This window comes from Anoplopoma fimbria, chromosome 23 (genome assembly GCF_027596085.1).
Source record: "Anoplopoma fimbria isolate UVic2021 breed Golden Eagle Sablefish chromosome 23, Afim_UVic_2022, whole genome shotgun sequence".
Taxonomy (NCBI): Eukaryota; Metazoa; Chordata; class Actinopteri; order Perciformes; family Anoplopomatidae; genus Anoplopoma; species Anoplopoma fimbria.
Window position 1 is genome coordinate 511,397 of NC_072471.1, and position 12,256 is coordinate 523,652.

Consider the following 12,256-nt stretch of genomic DNA (forward strand, 5'->3'; position numbering starts at 1 on the left):
TACATAAGAGACAAACTGCAGACTGTGACGCTAGTTTACTCATCGTCTCTACAGAGATAAAATATATCCTTCAGCTCTAAAAGAAATCCAAAAGTTATGAATGATGACAGCTGAACACACGTGTTAGGATTAAGATATGAAACACATGAAATGATACAATTAGCATACCCTGAGGTCCAATGGCATACAAATGATAGATGACATCACACAAACTGATACGATCTTTAGTGGTCATCCCCTGCTTTATGGTCTGTTTGACTCTAAATGGAGCATCATTTACTAAATGAACATCATGCTGTATTGAAGAAGACTTGAAACTAGAGATTGAGACCATAAACTCATGTTTACAATGTTTACTGAGGGAATAAATCAAGAGAGAAGTAGAGTCATTTTCTCATAGACTTCTATACAACCAGAGGAGTCGCCCCCTGGTGGACAGGAGAGAGAATGCAGCTTTAACACAGGAAGACTTGGCGTCACTTTAAGAACTGGAGGTTGTTGACTTGTTGAGATACAGAGCAATAAATAAGATATGCTGGATAACATGAGATTTGATTTAATGCATTGAGGTTTGTGTTATTATATTATAACACGACTCTGCAGTAAACGTTGTGGTTTCATTTGGTCTGCAGAGATCATGAATAAAACATGGAGAGAAACCAGAGAGAGAGAACTAAACTACAGAGAGAGAGAGAGAACTACAGAATACCTGAGGACAGATTCATTACTACTGAAACGTCCCACAGAGGACACACTGAGGGATTACAGGGACGTTATACTGTCACCACGGCAACAAACTACCTGTGCAGACTGAAACACAGATTATTAAACACATTTATGAGATGTTTTTATAATAATACGACGTGTGGTTTGTTTGTATCCGTGGTAACAATATGATCTGTCTTTTTAATCATCATAATTGTGCCCAGTTGTTTTATATATATATATATATATATATATAATATAATAATCACTTTTTTCCTGCTCTGATTAAGAGTTATCCTTCATCAATAAATACAGATCATATGTTTTAATAATAAGCACATCAGAAACATTCTTGTGGAGATCAATAACCCTAAAGAGGTTTTTCTGGTTATCTATTTTTGTTGGAAGAAAAACACAGTATACAAATATATATTTATATACATACAGCGGGTAAAATAAGTATTGAACACGTCACCATCTCAGTAAATATATTTCTAAAGGTGCTATTGATATTTTCACCAGATGTCGGTAACAACCCAAGTAATCCATACATACAAAGAAAACCAAACAAATAAGCTCAGAAATTAAGTTATGTGTAATAAAATGGAATGACACAGGGAAAAAGTATTGAACACGTCATCATTTTTCTCAGTAAATATATTTCTAAAGGCGCTATTGACATGACATGTCCACCAGGTGTTGGTAACAACCCAAGTGACCCACACATACATACACCTGTGGTGACTGTGGTCCCTACGTCACACAGACCGGTTGATTTGGCGCCATCTAGTGGAGACTTTAAAAAAACACGAATCTGCTGACTTGAACCGAAACAACTCGTGAATTATATTAAATATAAGTTTATTAGAATTATAACTAACATTTAATGTTGTTAGTGGGTAAGAAACAATGAAATAATGAAGGTTTTATTTTTTCTGTGTTCCCCTGGAGGTTAACCAAGTACATTTACTCTAGTACTGCAGTACTGAGTATTTACTTTCCATGATACATATATACATATATATACTTGTACTTTCATTAGTATTGTTACTCTTCAGCAGTATTCTGTGGTCAATAAAGGAATATAATAATAATAATAATAATAATAATAGTAGTAATAATAATAATAGTAATAATTATTATAATAATAATAGTAATAATTATAATTATTATTATAATAATAATAGTAATAAATAATAATAGTAATAATAATAATAGTAATAATAATAGTAATAATAATAATAGTAATAATAATAGTAATAATTATAATAGTAATAATAATAATAGTAATAATAATAGTAATAATAATAATAATAATAATAATAATAATAATAATAATAATAATAGTAATAATAATAATAATAATAATAATAGTAATAATAATAATAGTAATAATAATAATAATAGTAATAATAATAATAATAATAATAATAATAGTAATAATAATAGTAATAATAATAATAATAATAATAATAATAATAAATAATAATAATAGTAATAATAATAATAGTAATAATAATAATAATAGTAATAATAATAATAGTAATAATAGTAATAGTAATAATAATAATAGTAATAATAATAATAATAATAGTAATAATAATAATAATAATAATAATAATAATAAATAGTAATAATAATAATAGTAATAATAATAATAGTAATAATAATAATAATAATAAATAATAATAATAGTAATAATAGTAATAGTAATAATAATAATAATAATAATAATAATAGTAATAATAATAATAATAATAATAATAAATAATAGTAATAATAATAATAATAATAATAGTAATAATAATAATAATAGTAATAATAATATAATAGTAATAATAGTAATAATAATAATAGTAATAATAATAATAGTATTCCTCTCTGCGTTCTGCTGGAATCAGCTGACGTGAGCGGAGGTTTACGTAAACGACCACGTGTTCAGTGTGACGTGTGACGTGTTCAGCGTGACGTGTGACCGGCTGGCTGCAGGCTGAAGGTGAGCGTCTGTTCAAACGTCCCGTTGCCATAGAAACGCGTTAATGCCGTAGAGCCGACCCGTTAGCTCGATGTGCTAACGAGGCTCCGGCGGGCTAACCGTCAGTGTGTGACCGAGGAACACGCTCCGGAGGACGGGTCGGCGTGAGGAAGGAGCCGGGACGGAGCGCGAACACTCAGCTGCTGGCCCGAGCCGGCTGCCGTACTTCTCCCGGAAGTATCTGATATTAACTGCTCAAAGAGTATCTTATCGTGTAAATAATAGTAATATCACACCCCGAACGTCTCCGCGACCGCCCGGGGTGTGATTGTGGACGTTCTCGGGTTTAAAGGCTCAGAAACGAGCTGTTGATTTCACTCAAACCAATACGAACCTTCTGAAAACAAGATGGCGCCGACTGGGCTCTGTGCTCAGTGCTGCCACTGGTGGCGGGAGGGTGAACCGCAGCATGTAAAAACAACACATGAGATCTAAATATCACTTTACACTCTCACTGAGTTCATTTTTTAAACTTGAACTAACTATCAAATATTGATTTAATAAATAAATAATAATAAATGACAGTTTGTTTACATAATAACATGTTGCTGTTAAATGTGTTTATGTTTGTGCACTAAATGTTAGGGTTTCTAGTTATTCTGTGATGTGTCATTGATTAGCTACAACAATGGATTTTGATGATGAAATATGTAAACACTTGTGATCACTCTTAATGTTCACTCACACAAATAGACACAACAGCATGTAAATATAAAGAACAGACGAGATGGACCCAAGTATTGGAAAAAAGATGACATTTTGTCTCAGGTTCTCTTTATTATTCACTAAATGTAAGAGCTCAACCTCCCAAATATTAACTTTATTCATAACATAGTGAAGCATAAAGGGTTCAGTACAAACGAGGTACTGTACTGAATATTACTCAACTTGAAACGTGTACTTGTACCTTTTACTACACTACACTTATAAGTTATAATAATAATAATAATAATCAATCCTTTATTAGTCCCACAATGGGGAAATTATTTCTCTGCATTTAACCCATCCCGGAGGAGCAGTGGGCTGCAATGAAGCGCCCGGAGAGCAACTTGGGGTTAGGTGTCTCGCTCAAGGACACCTCGGCATGTTGCCGGTATAACCACCAACCTTGTGGTTACGGGACAAGCGCTCTACCTCATGTGCCACAGCCACCCCAGGAGTTAAGGAATTATTAATATATGATTACTGTGTTTATGAGCTGCTCATGTGAGGGAGTACTTCTGATCCAGCAGCGCAGTATTAGTACTTCTGTTCAGTAGTACTCCTGTTCAGTAGTACTTGTGTTCAGTAGTACTCCTGTTCAGTAGTACTCCTGTTCAGTAGTACTTGTGTTCAGTAGTACTTGTGTTCAGTAGTACTCCTGTTCAGTAGTACTTGTGTTCAGTAGTACTCCTGTTCAGTAGTACTTGTGTTGCACAGTATTTGTACTCCTGTGATGTGTTTGTGTTGCAGGAGGTCGTGTGGAGTGAAGATGTTGGGGTTCAGGTGCATTGTGGGAGGAAGAGTCCTGAGAGGTCTTAGTGTCCCTCAGAGACTCCTCCTCCTCCCTCCTCCTGGTCCTCCTCAGCGGACCCCCCGGTGCCTCCTGTCCGGTGGCCCCGGCTCCTCCTCGGGCCCGGCCCTGAGGACCCGTGTGGCGGGGGTGCTGCTGCTGGGCGGCGGGCTGCTGGCGGCCTGGTGGTGGGTGGACTCGGAGAAGCAGCAGCGTCTGCGGCGGCAGCGGGTGGAGCAGCTGCGGCAGGTCTCTCTGGGTCAGGGGGTCTTCAGCCTGCTGGACCACCGGGGCCAGCGCCGGACCAAGGCGGACTTCCTGGGCCGCTGGGTGCTGCTGTACTTCGGCTTCACGCACTGTCCCGACATCTGTCCCGAGGAGCTGGACAAGCTGAGCGCCGTGGTGTCGGCTCTGGACCGGGACGAGGCGCTGCCGCCGGTCCAGCCCGTCTTCATCACCGTGGACCCGGAGAGGGACGACGTGCCGGCGCTGGCCCGCTACGTCAAGGACTTCCACCCCCGACTGATCGGACTGACGGGGACGCCGGAGGAGGTGAAGCACGCGGGGCGGGACTACAGGGTGTACGCCAGCGCCGGGCCCAAGGACGAGGACGGGGACTACATCGTGGACCACACGATCCTGATCTACCTGATCAGTCCGGACGGGCTGTTTCTGGACTATTACAACCGCATGAAGAACCAGGACCAGATCACCCAGAGTGTCCGGAACCACATCAAGAACTACGACCCGCTGGACCCAGAACGTTAGAGTCCAGAACCAGTTCTTCCTGCTCACTACCAGTCCTCGATATGAATCATGAAAGAGATATAAATTGTGAGAAAAGACAAACTCAGAAACAAACTTGTCAAACCCGTTTCTCCAGTTCTGGTTTTCCGTCTCTGTGAACATTCTTGTGTTTTGAACTGTTGGTTGAACAAACTTATTAAATGCTATTTTGTTTTTAAATACATGATTATCATCTTTATCCTGTTGATCTGTGTGTGTTTTCTAAAGGTCACTTCAATCTGACCTTCAGTAGTTTTGTCATTTTGTCTCCAGCTGTGAATCTTAAAACCTCCTGAAATATTATAATAAAGATGATAATTCAGAAATAGAAAGGGAGAAATAATTCAAAGATAATAAATAAACTAAATAAAGGGAGAGTTAAATAGGAATGTAAATACACAAGCAAATAAAAACAGAAACAATTGATGATTTCGTTACATTTCAAGGCATATTTATTTATTTATATATTTTTGAGTTTTTATTACAAATCGGGACAAAACACACAAATGTTCATCTTTATCCTCAGACGGACATGAAACGATTATCAGAGTTCAGATCAAAGGACTGACAGGAAGAAGACTGAGGAAGTCCAATGTCTCTGTACGTTTCTATAGAAATACGTGTAGAGAGCCGTGTTCAGGTTAAAGCCGTCAGAGTCTTGAACCTGTCGTTGGCTCTGTGAGTGCTGAGCAGAGTCAGACCCATGGAGTCCACGCTCTCCTCCAGACCGCCGGCAGTGTCCACCTCCACCGTGTGGTCGTTGGCCTGGGAGACGACGGGAGACACGGTTCTGTTACATCACATGCTGTCACGTGGCGGCTACGAGTCACGTGACATTGGGTCGTCTGGTTCATGTCGTTGGATAAATTCCTTCACACTGAACTTCTTTAACTTTGGAAGGTTTGAAGGTGAACAATGTGTATTTGTTGTTTCTTTGTTTGGTGAAGACATTTACAGCCTGTATTATCTGTGATATGCAGTCAGACAGGTTCTCTGTGTGTGACGGTGTGTGAAGGTGTGTGTACGTGTGTGTGACGGTGTGTGTACGTGTGTCCATGTGTGTGCGTGTGTGTGTGCGTGTGTGTGTGTGTGTGTGTGTGTGTGTAGTTTACCAGCTGCAGTGAAGCCAGCAGATATTTGCAGGCTTCATAGTTGTTGAATCCAGAGACGATGGAGGAGAAAGATCTCCTCTGACCGACGCTGCTCAACGCTGACACGATCTGGTCTCCGTAGTCATGGATGTCAAACACCGGACACTGCTCCTGAACGCAGCATCAACAACAACAACAACAATCAGCTGATCATGACCTTCAACAACAACCAGCTGATTTATAAACAAACTGCTTCCCAGTGACTTGTACCTGCAGCTCCAGTTTGGGTCGGATCTTGTCCTCCCAGTCTTTGACTCTACGAGACAGAGCCGTCTCCTGAGTGTAACCTTTACAGTTCACCACCAGCTGCTCCTGAACGCATCACACAGAGAGACAGGTTATCAGTTATTAGTGATCAATATTTAATAATACATCTCAATTATTACTGTTGAATTATGAATGATTTCAAGCAGCTCATAATCATAATTATTATAAATATGTGATAAGGGATGGAGAACTTTTGAATAATAACAGAACTGAAAGACTAATGATCACGTGATGATGTTTAGTTGATAATATTGATCGTATTGATCTCTTACCACACGCAGCGTCACCAGATCTTCATAACTCAGTTCATCTCTCTGAACGCCTGAAAACAAAACAAACAAAATCATAAAACCTCTGCTAGAACTCTGGTTCTACAGGCGTGTTGGTTGTAATGTAATGTAATGTGTTCTCTACCTGCTGATATGATGTCTGGTTCTCTACCTGTTATGATGTCTGGTTCGTGTTATGATGTCTCTACCTGTTATGATGTCTGGTTCTACAGGCGTGTTCTCTACCTGTTATGATGTCTGGTTCTACAGGTGTGTTCTCTACCTGCTGATATGATGTCTGGTTCTCCCTCAGCTGGAAGGTCGTCTGGAAACGCTTCATGTTCGTTGTCTGAGTCGTCGTCTCCACCTGTAAAATAATATTTCAGACTTTAATCAGCTGATCAGAGATTCATATTGTTTAATGACATCATGTCTCCTGAGCTGAGAGGAGATGAAGTGAAACAGAAGAAGAGTGTGTGGAGGTTTTTACCCAGAAGGTCGGGGGGTCTGAATCCGTCCACAGGCTCCTCCCCCTGATGCTGTTGCCCCGCCTCCTCCAGCTGCAGGAAGGTCCTCCTCAGTTCTTCATCAGAGACCGCCACCCCCTGAGTGACATCACACACAGCGTCAGTGACCTCACACACAGGGTCAGTGACCTCACACACAGCGTCAGTGACCTCACACACAGCGTCAGTGACATCACACACAGCGTCAGTGACATCACACACAGCGTCAGTGACCTCACACACAGCGTCAGTGACCTCACACACAGCGTCAGTGACCTCACACACAGGGTCAGTGACCTCACACACAGCGTCAGTGACCTCACACACAGCGTCAGTGACCTCACACACAGGGTCAGTGACATCACACACAGGGTCAGTGACCTCACACACAGGGTCAGTGACCTCACACACAGGGTCAGTGACATCACACACAGGGTCAGTGACCTCAGAGGCCCATAAAGGTCATTTTGAAAACATAATTCTCCCGTCTGCTTAAACTAAAAAACGCCGTCTTTAAGTCCCTCCTACCGGGTCCTAATATGGTCACTTCCTGTTGACGGGATGCAAAGCGTAGACGCTCACGTGTTCATTTCAAAGCTATCTGTATAAACGTAAACGCTCCGCCGTACCGCTCTCCTGCAGCACCTCCTGCGAGTCTTCAGTTTGTCTTTCATCATGCTCAGATAAATGTAGTTCAGCTCTGAAAAACATGAAAGATTATTTCTATACCTGTGTCAAAGATGGAAGTTATTAAATCACATGTTGCACTTCTTCTTTTTAACCCTTTTAGTTTTCATGAAGCAGTGAGTAAACAAACGACATGTTACCTCTGAACGCTGGTCCATTTTTGAACTTGGGCTCCGGAGGATCAACTGAAACAAAAAACAACTAGTTTAATTCCCTAAAAACATCATCATCTTCATCTTCATCATCCTCATCCTGTAAACAGACAGATGTTCTCACAGGTTCCTGTGAACCAGCTCCTGAAGTCCTGGAGTGGAGCGGCTCGTCTCCGTTTCCTCTTCCCGTCGTCGTCCAGACCGTCAGGAACCTTGTAGCATTTTGCTGGTTTTAAGGGTTTGTCTTCTCCGAGGACGGCGTACGGGTCGTGGAACGTCCACACGTCCACCTGAGACACAGAACCACAGAACCACAGAACCACATGAACCACTGAACCACATGAACCACTGGATGAGGGAGTAATGCAGCGTCAGATTAGAGTCTATATGAAACACATTTATCAGGAGGAAATGTCTGTTTAAGGGGATAAAGTGGAGATATGGTCATAAGTCATAATATTTAAAGAATGAAAAAACACTTTAAGGATAAAAAAGGCTGTAATATCAAGTATTCATTTTATGAAAATAAATAAAACAATAATACAAGTTAAATAATACACTTGTTTACTTTTAAGGAAAAGGTTGATATATTTTGATACAAAGTTATCAGAATAATAAAGTTATTTATTATATTTCATGAGTAAAACAGGATAAAGTTCAAGAATTAAATTGTATTTTATGAGAAAAAGTTTAAACAATTTTATATCGAGTTTCTCTTTTCAGAGAAATATAAACATCAGAATAAAAATATGTGCGAAAAATTCTTAAAATATTTTAAGAATGAAGTCATTATTCCAAGAAAGAAAAAGTCCAAAATTTCCATAATAAGTTGTTTAAGGTTCTTGTAAAGCCGTTTAAGGTTCTTGTAAAGCTGTTCTTGTAAAGCTGGTTAAGGTTCTTGTAAAGCTGGTTAAGGTTCTTGTAAAGCTGGTTAAGGTTCTTGTAAAGCTGGTTAAGGTTCTTGTAAAGCTGGTTAAGGTTCTTGTAAAGCTGGTTAAGGTTCTTGTAAAGCTGTTTAAGGTTCTTGTAAAGCTGGTTAAGGTTCTTGTAAAGCTGGTTAAGGTTCTTGTAAAGCTGGTTAAGGTTCTTGTAAAGCTGGTTAAGGTTCTTGTAAAGCTGTTTAAGGTTCTTGTAAAGCTGGTTAAGGTTCTTGTAAAGCTGGTTAAGGTTCTTGTAAAGCTGGTTAAAAGGTTCTTCTTGTAAAGCTGGTTAAGGTTCTTGTAAAGCTGGTTAAGGTTCTTGTAAAGCTGGTTAAGGTTCTCTCCTGTCTGACTTACAGCCGTCTCCTCCGTCCGGTTGTCTACGAGCTGCCGTCTCTCTCGGACCGTCCGTCCTTCACTCGGAGCCTGAGACACATTTTAAAGACGTTACTGCTGAACAACGACTCAGAGTCTCAACGTCTCCTAACTGGACTCAGAACAAACGGAGACCTGGTGTCGGTCCACGTGCTCCTTTGGGTCCTGGTCCAGCTCCATGTTGTTGTCCTCTAGAGGGAGGAAGTCCTCCGCAGCATCGCCTCCGTTATCTTCTACGTCGGCTGGAGCCTCCTCACCTGGACAGGAGAGGAGAGGTTTAGAGCGGCTGACGGACAGAGTCCATCACATCAGAGGACGGGGAGACGTACCTCTCTGATCCACATCCAGCAGAGAGCCGGCAGGGTTCTGATCCACATGCAGCAGAGAGCCGGCAGGGTTCTGATCCACATGCAGCAGAAACCTGGAGGCAGCCGATCCCAGAGTGAGGAGGATCAGATCCTGGTCTCCAGGGACGAAGAGGTTGATCCTGAAGTCCTTCTGACTGCACAGGACGTCTCCCGTCACACTGAGACACACAGAACGGTTCTGATAAACTAGAAGAAGATCATTTATGAACAATGTCCTGCAGCCACTTCATACTGCATCGTGTTGTTCTACAAACCGACCTGATGAGAGGCAGCTTGTGCTTCTCTGTGGATTCAGGAGGAATCAGAGACTCCGGAGGAAGAGGAGCAACACTCACAACCTGAAGACCAAACAGAGACTTCTGTTACACACCAGGAGAGAGTTAGTCTGGAATAAACTGTATTCAGAGAGTTAGTCTGGAATAAACTGTATTCAGAGTTAGTCTGGAATAAACTCACCGTGTTGGAGTCGTTCTTCATAGGGTCCTCTGAGACGTTGATGTTGAGCAGAGTGAACTGAAGGAGACAGACTCAATGATATCCTACATTACCCAGAATGCCTTTTCACAACTCTAACTTTAACTTAGCCCTACCAACAAGGCAAGCAGGTTATTAAGCCGTTGTTTAATGTTTGTAAACATTTTGACTCCACAAAAACATTTTAAAGAAAAGTTAATATTTTATTAAATATATAATATAATATAATATAATATAATATATATTTATTAAGTGTAACCGTATCTCACCACGGCCACATCGTCAGCGTCGTCTTCGCTCTCCGCTCCGTTGGCGTCGTCTTCCTGAGACGCTGACGTCTGTTTGCTCCGTCTGTCAGACACAAAGCTCAGGTAAACTACACCACCTGAAGCAGTCAAACACTCACTCAGACCTGCAGGAGGATCTCACTTCTTGTTTCTGTCGTTGATGTACTCCAGAGTTTGGTACACCAGACTGTGCAGGAGCTCCACCTTCTTGCTGTAGATGCAGGCTGAACCCTGGATCAGCAGCGCCGCTTCTGCAAAGTTCAGTCTGGTTTTGCCTCCATCGAAGGTGATGCACATGTCGTCCAGCTACACAAAGAAGAACATTTCAGATTATTATTAATGAGAACGTGAGGGTGCTCATCACGCCACGTGATCACTCACCTCTTCTAAGTAGTCGTTCAGCTCTGACGCCACGTCGATCTCCCAGTTCTTGGTGAGCTCTCTGATTGGCTGCAGCAGGTGAGGGTACCTGCTCTCTGTGGACTCCATGACTCCCTGAGAACCAGCAGAGATAAAGCATCAGATAACAAAACCACCGTGTGCTGAAGTACAGGCAGCAGAATGTACCCAGACCAGCAGAATGTACCCAGACCAGCAGAATGTACCCAGACCAGCAGAATGTACCCAGACCAGCAGGAACACAGGCAGCAGAATGTCTATAAGCACTGTGTGTAAACATGATGCAGCTCAACACAGCCACGACGCTTACAATGACCAGCGTCAGGTGACCAGGTGATCAGGTGGTCATGTGGTCATGTGATCAGGTGCTCATGTCCAGGTGGCTGTGGCTTAGTGGAGAGCAAGGTAGTTCTCCAATCAGAGGGTCGGTGGTTCGATACCCGGCTTCAGCAGTCGATGTGTCCTTGGGCAAGACACTTAACCCCAAGTTGCTCCTGAAGGCCATCGGTGTGGACTGATGATGAATGTTAGTTAGAGTCTGATGGTGGCACCTTGATGGTAGCCTGTCATCAGTGTGTGAATGGGTGAATGATATGTAACATACTACTGACTGTAAGTCGCTTTGGAGAAAAGCCTCTGCTACATGACTCTAATGTAATGTAATGTAATGTAATGTACTGTGATCAGGTCATGTGACCAGGTGATCATGTGACTACATGTCACTAACTTGTGTGACTCCTTCAGCATTGTGAGCGTCTTTAGCGTCTGAAGTGGAAGAACTAAACTACACCAGAGTACCTGATGTAGTACCTGAGAGTACTACATGAATACTGCGTTAATACTGCGTTAGTGCTGCGTCCTGCATGCACACTGCTGCAGAGAGACAGAGACTCAGAGACACAAAGAGACAGAGACTCAGAGACAGAGACTCAGACTCACCGTTAACCGTTAACCAGTCTGCTGTCATGTAGCCGCTAACAGTCAAACTGCCCGCGCGAGTTCTTCTTCGCTGCTCTTATTGTCTCCTCCTCTTCCTCCTCCTCCTCCTCTTCTTCTTCTTCTTCGTGTGTTTGCGGACTGCAGCGCCCCAGTACCAGTACAACAGGAGAAGACCAGACACAACACACCAGTACAACAGTCTGAAAGAACCAGTACAACAGTGAAGAGAAAAAGAACCAGTACAACAGTGAAGAAGTAAGTACAACAGTGAAGAAACCAGAACCAGTACAACAGTGAAGAAGTACCAGTGAAAGAACCAGTACAACAGTGAAGAAGTACAACAGTGAAAGTAAGAGAAAGAACCAGTACAACAGTGAAGAAGTACCAGTGAAAGAACCAGTACAACAGTGAGGAAGTACCAGTGAAAGAACCAGTACAACAGTG

General features: G+C 41.7%; 2 protein-coding genes across 2 annotated transcripts; one reads left to right on the plus strand and one right to left on the minus strand.

The window, feature by feature from the left end:
- Positions 1-2,611: 2,611 nt before the first annotated feature.
- Positions 2,612-5,403, plus strand: LOC129112709 (protein SCO2 homolog, mitochondrial). The gene is made up of 2 exons (XM_054624916.1): positions 2,612-2,701; positions 4,193-5,403. The coding sequence occupies exon 2, from the start codon at positions 4,212-4,214 to the stop codon at positions 4,998-5,000; it is 789 nt and encodes a 262-aa protein (XP_054480891.1). The 5' UTR covers positions 2,612-2,701; positions 4,193-4,211; the 3' UTR covers positions 5,001-5,403.
- Positions 5,404-5,454: 51 nt separating this feature from the next.
- Positions 5,455-11,830, minus strand: ncaph2 (non-SMC condensin II complex, subunit H2). Its single transcript, XM_054624913.1, has 18 exons — positions 11,813-11,830; positions 10,856-10,969; positions 10,617-10,780; positions 10,457-10,538; positions 10,170-10,226; positions 9,972-10,051; positions 9,675-9,871; positions 9,481-9,602; positions 9,328-9,396; positions 8,175-8,340; positions 8,039-8,083; positions 7,841-7,911; positions 7,196-7,310; positions 6,989-7,072; positions 6,709-6,758; positions 6,380-6,481; positions 6,131-6,280; positions 5,455-5,783 (listed from the first exon to the last, which is right to left on the minus strand). The coding sequence occupies exons 2-18, from the start codon at positions 10,961-10,963 to the stop codon at positions 5,655-5,657; spliced, it is 1,791 nt and encodes a 596-aa protein (XP_054480888.1). The 5' UTR covers positions 10,964-10,969; positions 11,813-11,830; the 3' UTR covers positions 5,455-5,654.
- Positions 11,831-12,256: the final 426 nt, after the last annotated feature.